Source organism: Lissotriton helveticus, chromosome 1_1 (genome assembly GCF_964261635.1).
Source record: "Lissotriton helveticus chromosome 1_1, aLisHel1.1, whole genome shotgun sequence".
Classification (NCBI taxonomy): domain Eukaryota; kingdom Metazoa; phylum Chordata; class Amphibia; order Caudata; family Salamandridae; genus Lissotriton; species Lissotriton helveticus.
Genome location: NC_136057.1, coordinates 34,872,068 through 34,886,503, shown reverse-complemented (window position 1 = coordinate 34,886,503; position 14,436 = coordinate 34,872,068). Strand labels below are relative to the sequence as shown.

At 53.5% G+C, this 14,436-nt stretch overlaps 1 protein-coding gene across 1 annotated transcript in view; it reads left to right on the top strand.

The window, feature by feature from the left end:
- Positions 1–14,144, top strand: part of LOC144757626 (olfactory receptor 6Q1-like) — a 100,633-nt gene extending 86,489 nt beyond the window's left edge. Inside the window, exons 2-3 of the mRNA XM_078646390.1 lie at positions 63–989; positions 13,899–14,144. Coding sequence (XP_078502516.1) covers positions 63–989; positions 13,899–14,144 — 1,173 coding nt within the window. The remainder of the gene's footprint in view (positions 1–62; positions 990–13,898) is intronic.
- The last annotated feature ends 292 nt before the right edge of the window (positions 14,145–14,436 follow it).

Below are 14,436 nucleotides of genomic sequence, written 5' to 3'. Positions count from 1 at the left end.
AGACCAGACGTTGTGTCCCCAATGTTCACACCTCTGACTCAGTGTTTTTCTAAACTCTGCAGATGGTATCGCCAACATGGAGGAGTACAGCCAATCAAACCACAGTGACAGAATTTATCCTTGTCGGTTTTCCCACCAGATGGGAGTACGAGATCTTTCTCTTCCTGGTTTTCCTACTCATTTACATCTTGACAGTCACAGAGAACATCATCATTGTCTTTCTTATATGCTGGGACTACCGCCTTCACAAGCCAATGTACATCTTTCTGATCAACCTATCTATCATAGAAATCGGGTACATATCTGTAACGCTGCCCAAACTCTTGGTGAACATGCTCTCTGGCAAAAAGAGTATTTCCTACACTGGCTGCATCTCACAGTTGTACGGCTTTGTATTCCTAGGAGCAACAGAGTGCTTTCTGCTGGCAGCCATGGCCTTCGATCGCTATGCAGCCATCTGCAACGCACTGCGCTACCAAGCCATCATGACCAGAAGTATGTGTGCACGGCTGGCCGCATGCTGCTGGTTGAACGGCTTTCTCACTCCAGCTTTGCCCATCCTATTGCTGTGCCTACAGACTTTCTGTGGCCCCAACATCATCAACCACTTTTTCTGTGATGCCTCACCACTGCTCAGATTATCATGCAGTGATACCCGTGTCAAACAGCTTGTGGACATCTTGGTATCCATGGTGGTGCTCCTCAGCTCACTGCTGGTGATTGCGTTGTCATATGGGCGCATCATTACCACAATCTTGGCGATTCCTTCCACAACTGGACGCTTGAAGGCCTTCTCCACCTGCACCTCCCATCTGACTGTGGTGGTAATCTTTTATGGAACAATGGTCTTCGTGTACTCTGGGGTCACCAACCTCCTTTCCATGGACTTGAGCAAGGTTGTGTCAGTCTTTTACACTGTGGTCATTCCCTTCTTTAACCCCATGATATATAGTTTGCGCAACAAGGAGGTAAAGCAGGCGTTCTACAAAGTATTTCTTAGAAGGTCAAGATTTTCATTAAAATTAATTCTTTTTACTTCCAGCTGCAAAGTAGCAACACAACACCATAAATAAATGAAGGCAAGAGTTGGAGATTAATAATGGAAATAAACAAGCAAAACCCCCCACTTCACACCCATTAAAACAATTTCCACATTCTAGATGCCTCATTCTTCTTTCTTGACAGGGTATGCAGTAACAAATGAAGGGGCATATTAGCAAGGGAGTGATCGCCGCATTAGCAGCACTTTTTCCCGCTAAAGCGGCGATTTTTTTATCGCCCTATTAGTAAGCTGTCAATAACAGCAGTTAGCGACAGCTTTTAGGCGATAGTGACTGTTTGGAGACAACTTTGCATGTCAGCGATATTTATCGCTAATGACATGCAAAGTGGGCATACCCAAACTGTTAGCGACTGAAAGCAGTCGCTAACACAGCTATCGACTATTAGCGAAGCAGGCTTAGCGATAAAAAAAGTTGCGCTAAGCGCAATTAACGCAAGAATTTAACGCCTGCTAAAAAGATGACTCACCTGTTATCCAATTGGAGGTTGAATGTCAGGTTAAGCCCCCATTGGCGCTAATGCGTGAATATCGCTGGATTTCCAGCGATATTCACGCATTTCGCCGCTATCGCTGGATATTTTAGCACAATGGAGAAAAACGTTGCTAATAGCAAGTTTTTCCACTAAGATATGAATCGATAGGAAGTTATAAAAAAATGCGCTAAGCAAGTTTTGCGATAAATAACGCAATTTCTTGCTAATATACCCCGAAGTTAGGACTAGGTGCTGAAAGTGTAGGAGAGCACGAATAGTACCCATGGGTCGACATGAAGGGGAAGGATGACCAGGTAGTAGCGACCAACATGAGAGCCACCAAAACTGGGTCTTCCTATGATCTGCCCCAGGAAGAGTTTGGCTGAACCAAGGGAGAATCAAAGATTGACTTCAGCCTCTTTTCACAACTCCTGCTGTGTGCGCACACTATCAGCTGTCAAGTATACACAGTAGGAGCAGTTAAAGAGACTGAACTTTCAGAGGCGCAAAGCAGTTGTAAAACTGCTGTCTCTTGTTTTTTCTTCTACAGTTAAAACATGTTGTCATGGGACAGAATTGTTCTTAGAGCCTTGTAGCTTCCCCCTACCGCGCATTAACCCCTCCCATGCTCATGACGAGCTCAGCTCACCATGAGCCATGGTTGCTGTGTGCTCATGACGAGCTGAGCTCGTCATAACAGCTCCAACGCTTGTACGCGGGGCTAATTCCGAGCCTGTGCTGAGCGTTCCAAGGAAACGGGTGTGGCCGTAACAAGCTCAGCTCGTCATGAGCACACGACCACTGTGGCTCAGGACGAGCTGAGCTCGTAACGAGCACCGGGGCACAGTGGGCGCCCCCTCGCCACCCAGCACAGCGGGGGAATTACCCCCACGGCCAAGGGGTTAAAGTCCTGCTCCCTTGTTATTGACCCTTCCCTTCAGCTTGGGGCTACTTCACGGATGTATGATGGAACCACGCAAGCCATTACCACACGACTTTACAACGCAGTCATTACAACGACTTTTAAGCGATTTAAAACATATATATTATTACGTTAATATATATATATTATTAGGTAGATATAAAGATATACATATACACACACACAGACATGCATTCACCCTTACCATCCGAAAGGCCATAGCCAACCCAGACCCTAAACACCACTTACCTTCCAGAGACCCCACCCCCCCTCTAAACTAGAGGTGGGCAGTCAATTCTACTCCGCCACTTTTCCCAATTCCGTGCTTCACTGTGGTGCATGTAAGTGCCGCCAATCTGCAATCAGTGGCAGGATGAGCGAGGTCCTCTCAGTGCTGCAGGCACAGCGAGCAGCTGAGGTGACCAATCTTGCATCAGGTGTGCTATACCATGCTGAGCTAGCAGCTCATTGGTGGGCTGTGCAAGTGCAAGAAGGTCATGATTTTGGCCACACAGGTGGGTAACTGAGGCAGCTGGCAACATATCCAGTACTGATTTCCTAGTGCAGCCCATCATTACCAATGGCCCTTCCAGTGATTTGATTACTACGATTTTCCTCACCCTACACCATTTCTGTGCACAGACCCACTCTCCACAACTTAACACCAGATCTAACCATTCCCTCGGAATTGTAACACAGAAGCCCCTACTTTCTAACTCAGAGCTTTCCAAACTGTGTGTCCCGACACAGTACTGTGTCGCCTGCAAATGGTGGGTGTGTCGCAGCATGACACCAGTATCAAGGGCAATTAGCACATAACTGCTGCTAATTAAGAGGCATTCCTTTGAAAGAGTGTCTCGGAGTCTGCCGCAGCAGCGCGGACTCTGAGACACTCTGCTCTACGGGGGTCGGGGGCTGGGCGATTCACAACAAAGCCTCATTTACAAGTAAATGGTCTTTTAAAGACCTGCGAAGTACTCAGGCGTGGCTGTGTGTGTGCCCGGGAAGCTGGGGTGAGGTGACAGAGGGTGACAGACAGAGGGTGACAGGCAGAGGGAGAAAGAGGGAAGAAGAAAGAGGGGGAGACAAAGAGAGGGAGACAGAGAGGGAGAGAGGGAGGTAGACAGGGGCGGAGACAGAGGGATGGAGTCAGAGGGAGACAGAGAGAGAGGCAGAGGGAGACAGACAGAGCGAGGGAGACAGACAGTGGGAGGGAGGCAGAAAGAGAGGGAAACCATGGGAGACAGAGAGAGAGGGAGACATGGGGAGGTAGTCCGGGATAGACAGAGGGAGGGAGAGGGAGACAGAGAGAGTGAGATAGAGGGAGACAGACAGAGGGAGGGAGACAGACCGAGGGAGACAGAGAGAGAGGGAGACAGACAGAGGGAGACAGACAGAGGGAGGGAGATAGAGAGAGGGAGGGAGATAGACAGAGGGAGGGAGATAGACAGAGGGAGAAGGGCGACAGAGGGAGGAGGGAGGCAGAGGGAGGGAGGGATACAAATAGAGGAAGACAGATGGAGGGAGGTAGACAAAGTGAGGGAGAGAGACAAGAGGGAGACAGACAAGAGGGAGGGAGACAGAGGGAGAGAGGGGGGGAGGGAGACAGAGAGTGGGAGAGAGATAGAGTGAGGGAGGGAGACACAGAGGGAGTGAGTGAGATAGAGAGAGAGACAGAGACAGACAGACATAGAGACAGAGACAGACAGAGACAGGGACATAGACAAATAAAGGCAGAGACAGGGACAGGGGTAGACAGAGGCAGAGACAGACAGAGACGGAGAGGGACAGACAGAGGCAGAGACTGAGACAGACAGAGAGGCAGAGAGAGAGACAGAGAGGGAGAAGGAGACAGAGGGAGACAGAGAGAGAGAGAGAGAGAGAGAGAGAGAGAGGGAGACATTCAGGGGAGACAGAGGGAAGGAGAGGGAGACTGACAGAGGAAGACAGACAGAGGGAGAGGGAGGGAGACAGAAGGACGGAAACAGAGGGAGACAGAGAGCAGGAGACAGAGAGCTCGAGACAGAGGGCAACAGACAGAGGGCGACAGACAGAGGGAGGGAGACAGACAGAGGGCAACAGACAGAGGGAGACAGACAGAGGGAGGAGGGCGACAGAGGGAGGGAGACAGAGGGAGCGAGACAGACAGAGAGAGACAGAGGGAGGTAGACAGACAGAGGGAGACAGACGGAGTCAGACAGGGAGACAGAGGGAGAGAGAGGGAGGGAGACAGTGTGTGAGAGAGAGAGAGAGAGAGAGAGAGAGAGAGAGAGAGAGAGAGAGAGACAGACAGAGTGAGTGAGCACCCCCCCGAACTCCCCTTAGGTGGTTTGGGCTCGCTCGCTACACTGCCTTACTGTGTCCTAAAATGATGCATCTCCAAAAAGTGTGTCACCAACATGAAAAGTTTGGAAAGCTGTGTTCTAACTGGACCTTTTTCCATCTAGTGTGGCTCCCCTTCCTTCTGCTTCAGCCATTGCCCCTCCCCTGTAATACTTTTGTGAGGACAAAAGTAAATTGATTACAGTAATCTGGCTGAAGGGATTAACTAACCGGAAGCTCCGAACCAATCACGTTTGGGACTGGCTGGGTCACTGCATCAATTTGCGATTGGTAGCGAGAGAACAGTGGGAATAAGCCGTTCTCTATGATTGGTCCGATTTAGCAATTGTTTGTTTACTACGAGGCATCGGAGAGTCCATCCACAGTGGGAGGTGGCGGCCCGAGCTTCATCATATGTGTTTCTCTTCGAGGATGGGGCGTGTGATGGCTGCAATAGGTACTGCGAGGGTAGCGCTAGCTTGGTGGCATGTGGGAAGCACATGCTAAGTTTGTAATAAGGGATGTTTCTGTGACGGGAGGCAAATGGGATCTCATTTGTGGTCTACGGTGCATATTTATTTATGTTTGTTGCTACTAAATAGGACACAGGAAACTCCGCCGAATTCCACACAGTACTAATGCAACTCCACAGAATTCTGTGTAGTGCAACTACACAAAATCCACCCACCCCTAAATACCCATTACCACCCAAAACCCCAAAACCGCCCTAAACTAAGCCTGGGCGGAGTCCACGGAGTTCCGATATGCGGAACTTCGTAAAGTGCAAAGAAAACTCTGCCGCGCTATGCAGAGCTCCCTAAGCGGCATAGGGCGATTGAAAAATACAGTTAACTGTAATTTAAAGGACCAGGTATTTGCCTACACTGTGAAAATATCGCACATGGCACCATGCACAGCGCAAGTGGGCACTGCTTCCTTTATGCCGCTCGAGTAGATTTTCTACTCGAGTGGCAGCTTCTTCAATGCGAGCAGATGGTTTCTCAATGCGAGCGATCGCGGTCATATGCGCCACATGCATTGAGAAATCTGACTGCCCTCGTTGAAAAATCTCACTGGGAAGTTGATTTCCCTCACTCGCGCTCGCCAATTTGATGGTAATGAGTGCAAATGAGGAACATTCTCTACTGGAGGTGGATTTTCCTCACTCGCACTCGCCAACTTGATGTTGACGAGCATGAGCGGGGAAACAAACTCCTTTCCGCAAGTGTTTTGGAACTCTGTGAGCTCCGAGTAACATGGAGTACAGAAAAATCTGCAAACTTTGCGAGCGGAGCTGAGTTCACTGCCCAGGCTAAGCCTAAACCCTTAAAGCTTCTTCCCATCCAAAAACTCATACCAACCATAAACCCTAAAATTAACCGTGCCACTCAAAAATCCCATGCCCCCTCTAAACCCTAAAAATTCCATTGCCACCAAAAACCCCAAAACCTAAAAATTCCCTTTCAACCTAGAAACCCTAAAAAACCCTAAAAATGCACAAACCATCCAAAACCTCAAACCCACCCTAAAACCCAAAAAATTTCATTCACACCCAAGACCCCAAACACCCTAATCCGTAGAAATTCACTTACCACCCAAAACCCCAAACCCAAACTAAGCACTAACAATACCATTACCACCCAAAAGCCCAAACCCACCCTAAATCCTCAAACTTCACTTGCCACCCAAAAACCCAAATCCACCCTAAACCTTAAAAATTCCCTTGCCGGGGACGTGGTCTCACCGCGAACAGTGTGAGACGCGCGCTGAGGGAGCTCCCGTAAACCCCCACCTTTAGCCGCCTACAGAGCGGAGCTGGGACCCTGTTGGCGCGGCAAATCGGGGGGCAAGGGTAGCAGAGCAGTTGGGGCATCTTCTGGAGAGCGGACGGCTGCTTGGGTCGACCCGTCGTGGGGGCGCGGACCTCCTGCCCTCAACAGCCAGACCCGACGGCAGCGGCCACCATCTTGTCTTCTGTGGTCCCAGGCCTCCTCCAGCACGAAATGCCGCCACTTACCCTTACTGGCCCCGCTGGTGATCCTGTTGACCTAAATGGAGCCCCTGGCCTTGTCTGGCGCTTCATCGTGCCAGGGGCACAGCTGGACTAAAGGACACTCAGGCGTCCTCACCTGCGGCGGCTGCCATCTTGGGCCTATCCCTCACCCGGAGCAGACCCGGCACGGGAAGCAGCTGCTGTGATCCTCTGAAGCAGTGGCTTTCTCCTGCACCGGCTGACGAGACCGGATGACCAGCGGAAATCCAAGGGGGCGCCTGGCGACTACTGGCCCTTGGAAGTGCTGACTGTGTTCCCTCAAAGACCCGGCCTGTGAGCAGAGCCCCCACGGCCTGGCGGGTCGGTGGATGTGCGCAAACCTGCATTTCTCCCTGCCCACTCCACACCACCTCCCTATGGGGCTCCCGTGATGCGACGTTCTGTGCAGGTGAGGTGTAGGGGTGGGCGCTCCCCTGCCCACTGAGGCTCCGATGGACTGACCCACTTCGACAGGGCGCTATGAACCATTCCCTGGAGACTGCTCCTCGCTAGCTGCATGTGTCACCAGCGCGTTGGACTTATCTGAGGCCTACCCCAGCAGTGACCTAGAAACCCCCCTGTGGACTGCTCTTGGTGCTCTTGGGTGTTCTGCTGACCCCGAGAGCGAGGGACTTTTAGTGACTGTGCCTTCCATTGTTGGTGGGCCTTTCGCGCGCCCCGATTCCTCGTGCCTGACTTTTCTGGCCTGGCACGCAATCATATTGTTGCTGGATCGCCTTTTTGCTGGGCCTTCAGCTCTGGTGGGCGAGGCCTGGGCTGATGGGACTTTCCACTACCGACCACCACGCAGGGTATGGGATTCTCTGCACCTTTTTATCTCCTTGAGGTCAGTGCTGACCAGCTGTGGGTAATTCTCTCACCCCACATCGCCTAGTGGCCCCAACACTGTGGCCTGTCCTGTTGCCTTGAACACTGTAGTCCAACATTGGTTCCTGAGTCCCGAACAACCTCTCTACCTCCCTCTTGGAGTGTGGCCCACGTTGGCTCTGGCCTTTACGACTTGGCCATGCGGCGATTGGCCTCCCTTGGAACAAGGCCTTTGCGGCAATATCGACTCCTGCAGCGTTGATCGTCCCCCCTACTACCTCGTAGCCTGTGGATCACTGCCTACAGTGCCTTTTGTGGGAGCCTGCGCCCTAACACCCGGGGGACTGCGGGTGCCCTTGGTTTACCCCCAACATCCCCTTGCGAGACTCTGCCAACTTATCAGGAGCCAGAGAGTGCTCGTCCTCGAGGGAAGATGATGCGCACTAAATCGGGGAAGGACTCTGCGGCACCCCAGGACACTGGCTTTGGACCGGGCACACCGAGTATCGGGCACTTCCAGCCGAGTGGGCCTTATCCCTGACATTTTGACCAGAGTCCACTTTTTTCTGAGAAGGAGGCAATTCTCAAAGTTACAATGGTGCCAACATACAGATCATCCAAGACCTTGCTCCTGCTACGCTGCGAAGACGCCAGGATTTTAAACCAGTGACGGATAAGCTGCGAAGTCTGAACATCCGTTATCAGTGGGGCAACCCCTTCGTGCTTTTCTTTCAATGGGAGTCTAAACGCCGGATAGTGCAATCCTTCCAGGGAGCGGCACAACTCCTGCACTTCACACCGCCATCAAGCCCAACACGCCTACCCTTCCACACCTGGGAGCCTACAAAGCTGTCTTGGTCCAAAGTACGCCGCTTTAGGAGAACTCTGCTTTCAGGAGAGCAATCTTCCTCTCAAGCAAAACAGGACATCATCCAGTACATCCACTCCATGGAAGAGAGCCATTCTCCAGCTAGCTCTTGACCTTCCACACCCTGAAAGAATGGATACACGCTTCTGTAGTATCGTGTGCAGCAGTCTAGTGTTTGGGATAGACTCGAGGGAGGAGCAGGAAAGGGAGGAGCAGGGAACCGAAGTGGGAAGGCAGTTGCGAGTAGGCACGTAAGAATAAAGACGTGGTAAATCCTACTCCAGGCTCCTGTGGTAATTAAGGGGAAGGCACGACAATGGCGACGAGGGTGGGATGAGTACCGAAGCCCGCATTGCCTGAGACCCCTGCCGTCCGTGAACGGCCAAAGAACAGAGAGCTTGCAGCCTGTGTCGGCGCAGCTTGTGAAGAGCGCGGAAACAGAATGCTCCACACGCCGCGCCTGAATGCTGCCCCAGGATCCAACGACCGGTGACCGAAGAAAAGTTGCCTGCACTGTCGAAGGGCCACCCGGAGCGTCCCTAATTCGGGAGAAACGGCCGGAAATAAAGAAAAAACGGCACGAAAGTGGCACAGAAGCCAGAGAGCGCCCGGGGACAAACTGCCACGATCGGCGGTGCAAGGGTGAGTCCCAAAGGCCTGGAAGCTTGATTCAAAGACTTGGCAAGCGAGTTTCGCGATTACGAAGACAGATAAAAGTGCAAGTACAGACTTACATGAAGCCACGTGTCCCGAGCGGCGGCCATCTTAAGGTCAGGCACTGCCCATAGACACCCATTGAGATTTTGGTGTCGGCCATCTTAGAGTCAGGCGGTTGTGAAAGCCTACAGCAAGCAGACTTTGTGACATCAAGCACTGGCAAGTGCATGAATTACAGCGCAACCAGCCCAAGCAAGCAAATACAGAAAACGAGTGAAGACTACGCTGAATACAAAGAAGCACAAGTACAAACAACAAGTGGTGAAAGGAATAAAAGTGACCAGACATACAACAAGCCCAAGCCAATGCAAGAGGCTGAACAAGTGAAGAAACATATGCAAAGAAAAGGGTGAAAACACGAGCAAATATCAGAGCAAATGCAAGCAACCATGAGTAAATGCAAGAATAAGTAAACAAGCGCAAGCAACGAACAAAGACGACCTGTGCACAATCAATAACTGATATGAGCAACAAGAAGTGTGATAAATCGAAGTGACTTTAGCAACAAGCGCAAGTCAAGGCAACGATAAACACGGCAAGCACACGCCAGTACAAACCTCGAATGCAACAAACACAAGCAAATGCATATCCCGAATGGAACAAGCACGAGCAAAGGCAAGTACCAAAGTAAACTTCAGAACCACGTGAAGACAAATGATTAAAAATAGAAGAAACGAAAGCGGGAATTCGCAGAGCCACGAGTCCCGCATGGTGCAGCTGAATGGTGGCCATTTGACCTCAGGAGATCCAAGTCTAACTCACTGAAGCATACCGAGACAGTCGCGCCAGGGGCGGACAACATTCAATAGTCACCCGAGCGCAGCGAATCTTACCAAAACCAAAGAAAACGACCAAACAAAGACTATCGTCCGAGGGGAGGTCAGCAAAAGAAGACAGGAAGAAAAGGGAACAGTCCTGTAACATTGTTATACATTTCATCATCATGTCAGTGAGAGTAGAAACACACACATCTAAACCCTGCATTGAAATACCACCCCAGTGACGCAGACCAACGATCAGAGTTTGAGTTACCGATGGAACAGGTGGCTAGAATCACTGGATGACTTTCTTGAAACAACCGGTGAGCGAAGGGATGGAAAACGTCTACTATTGCTACTTCAGCTTGTAGGTCGGGTCACCCCCCTCACTCGCCTGCTGCCCTGCTAGCCAGCCTCCTTGCCAGCCTCCTGCCTGCCTGCCTGCCGCCTGCCTGCCGCCACCGCCGCCCCCCCAGCACCCCCGAGCGGCCCAGCCACAGCGGAGCCGGCCGCTCGCCACTTTTCCCGCCGCTGGCCCCTGCGGCCCCGCCCACCACCGGCCCATTGGCCCGGACGCTCTCCCAACCCAGCAGACCCGCCCTCCCGTCCCCCTTCTTATGACGCCCCCTGAGCGACCACGCAGCGGACGCGCCCAGCGGGAGCACCGATTGAGCGCCGAAGGTGCGCCAAAGGTAAGCCCGTCTGCGCCCATCCGCGCCTGGACCGCGCCCAGTGCCAGGACCCCTGGCCCCCACCGCCGGAAGCCGACCAGACGAACCTACGACTCCACCGAACTCAACGCTCTCAACACCGGCCGAACCCCGCGCTGCTACCGAGCCACACCGAGACGCACCCACGGACCCTTCAGCTGCCACTCCTGCAAGTTCACCTGCAACCGGACCCACGCTACACCAGCACCCACCAAGCCAAACTCCAGCAGCACCCACCTGAAGTGCATCCTGCTCAACACCCGCTCCGTCCACAGACACGCCGTCGAGCTCTGGAACCTGCTCGACACCACAGACCCAGACGTCGCCTTCCTCACGGAAACCTGGATGAACGCCTCCTCAGCGCCCGACATCGCCATCGCCATCCCGGACGGCTAGAAGATCATCCGGAGGGACTGCGTCAACCAGACAGGAGGAGGCATCGCCATCATCCACAGTAACTCCATCCGCATCACGACCAACACCAACGACAACCTCGCACCCGCCGAACACCTGCACTTCCAGATCCACGTCAACCCCAAGACCACCCTCAGAGGCACCCTCATCTACAGACCCCCGGGACAACGCGCACAATTCAGCGAGGACATCGCCGACTTCGTCAGCCCGCTCGCCCTCCCCTCAACCGACTACATCCTCCTCGGAGACCTCAACTTCCACCTGGAGAACAACAACGACCGCAACACCACCACCCTGCTGGACAACCTCACCAACCTCGGACTCAAGCAACTGGTGACCACCCCCACCCACTACGCCGGACACACACTCGACCCGATCTTCTCTTCCAGCAAGGACATCGCCTTCAGCCACGCCACGGGACTCCAATGGACGGACCACAGCTGCATCCACTTCAGCTAGAGAAGGACCACGCTCCACCATCTCCAGCAACAGGCTCCCCGCAGAAGCTGGAACAAGATCACTGCAGACCAGCTCACTACTTCCCTGAGCAAGAACCCTCCCACCAGCACAACGAACCCCAGCCAAGCGGCCACCAACCTCACGAAATGGATCAGCGACTGCACAGACGACCTCGCCCCTCTGAAGACCCAGCCGAGCAGACCCGGCAGCAAGAAAGCCCCATGGTTTAACGACGAACTCAAGAGCTCCAAGAAGAACTGCAGAGCACTCGAGAAAACCTGGCGCAGAGACCCAACACCGGACAACATGACTGCCCTCAAGCTCGCCACCCGAAAACACCACCAGCTGATCCGCGCCACCAAGAAAACCGCATTCAAGGAACGACTGGACAACAACGCACACAACTGCAAGGAACTCTTCAACATCGTGAAAGAGCTCTCCAACCCCAACGCCGGAAACAACGACATCACCCCTTCGCAAGACCTCTGCAACTCCCTCGCCTCCTACTTCCACAACAAGATCGCGGACATACACAACAGCTTCAGCACTCAACCAACGCACGCCACGACCGAACCACCGCCCCCCACCGCCACCCTCCGCGCCTGGACCCCGATCAGCACCGAAGACACCATCCGCACGATGAACTCCATCCACTCCGGATCTCCAACAGACCCCTGCCCTCACCACGTCTTCAACAAGGCCGACACTGTCATCGCACCCCACCTGCGGGACATCATCAACACCTCCTTCGACAGCGCCACCTTCCCGGAGAGCTGGAAGCACGCCGAACTCAGCGCTCTACTCAAGAAACCATCAGCAGACCCTACCGACCTCAAGAACTACCGCCCCATATCGCTGCTCCCGTTTCCAGCCAAAGTCATCGAGAAGACCGTCAACAAGCAACTGGCCGCCTTCCTCGAGACGAACGGCTCCCTCGACCTCTCGCAGTCTGGCTTCCGGGCCAACCACAGCACCGAGACCGCCCTGATCGCAGCTACAGATGACATCCGAGCCCTGCTCGACAACGGAGAAACAGCGGCCCTCATCCTCCTGGACCTCTCCGCGGCCTTCGACACTGTCTGCCACCGCACCCTAGTACAGCGCCTCAGCAACGTCGGAATCCAGGAGAAGGCACTGGAGTGGATCACCTCCTTCCTCGCCGGAAGGACACAGAGAGTCCGCCTCCCCCCGTTCAGATCGGAAGCCACCGAAGTCATCTGCGGCGTCCCTCAAGGCTCCTCGCTCAGCCCAACTCTCTTCAACGTCTACATGAGCCCCCTCGCAGCCATCGCACGCCAGCACAACCTGAACATCATCTCCTACGCAGACGACACCCAGCTGATCCTCTCCCTCACCAACGACCCCGCCACCGCCAGAGCCAACCTGCACGAAGGGAGGACAGACGTAGCCAAATGGATGTTGAACAGCCGCCTGAAACTGAACTCGGACAAGACGGAAGTCCTCATCCTGGGATCCTCACCCTCCGCCTGGGACGACTCCTGGTGGCCCCCCGCCCTGGGCAGCGCACCCAAACCAACTGACCACGCACACAACCTGGGCTTCATCCTGGACTCCTCCCTCTCCATGACCAGACAAGTCAACGCCGTCTCCTCGTCGTGCTTCAACATCCTGCGAATGCTACGCAAGATCTTCCGATGGATCCCCACCGAAACCAGGAAGACGGTCACCCAGGCCCTCGTCACCAGCCGGCTGGACTACGGCAACTCCCTCTACGCCGGCACCACCGCCAAACTCCAGAAGAGACTCCAGCGGATCCAGAACACCTCAGCACGACTCATCCTGGACATCCCCCGCCGCAGCCACATCTCCGGACACCTGAGAGACCTGCACTGGCTCCCGGTCAACAAGAGAATCACCTTCCGGCTCCTCACCCACGCACACAAAGCCCTACACAACCAAGGACCAGGATACCTCAACAGCCGCCTCAACTTCTACGCTCCCACGCGCCAGCTTCGATCGACCAGCCACGCCCTCGCCGCCGTCCCCCGCATCCGAAGAGCCACCACAGGAGGAAGGGCCTTCTCCTACCTGGCCGCCAAGACTTGGAACTCCCTCCCGACCCACCTCCGCCTGACCCAGGACCACCTCGCCTTCAGGAAGCAGCTCAAGACCTGGCTGTTCGCGCAGTAGCGGACCCCCCCCCCAGCGCCTTGAGACCCTCCGGGTGAGCAGTGCGCTATACAAATGTTCTGATTGATTGATTGATTGATTAGGTCACGAAGGCCGACGCTTAATCAGAACTTTTTCAGCAAAAGACACAGAGACATATGAAAAACTCAAAGAGACGCTATGTGCTCATTTCGACACAAAGGATGACGTGGATCACGAACGCATCGCCTTCAACGCGGCACGGCAGGAACCCGGAGAATCATTACCAAACTTCATAACAAGGCTACAAAGTCTAGTGCACCACTGCCATTTCAACACATTCACAGATGAGGAAGCAGTTCGACTCCGGGTAATTGAAGGTTGCTCAAAACCAGAAACAAAACGCAAGATCCTTCAAGGACAGTTCTCGCTAAAAGAAATCATCAGGAGGGCTGACGTTGGAGCGTGAGTTAAAGCAAGACAATCAGCAAAAGAACTACACCCGAATGCAAGTCACGAAGATAAAAGAATGGAGACGTCTCTCATGTCTGTTGAGAAAGCCCAGGAAACAATCAAAACCAGAAAGAGGGAGGGCGAAGGCAGAATAGAGACAAGACAGCGGAAGAAACCGAGTGACGTGAAACACCCTGAGTTAACAATACAAAAGGCAGTGAAGGATGATTACGACAGTCTCACTGATACGTCGTCATTGAATCACTCAACAGACATTACAAACTATTCGGATGAAGCATCAAGTGGGA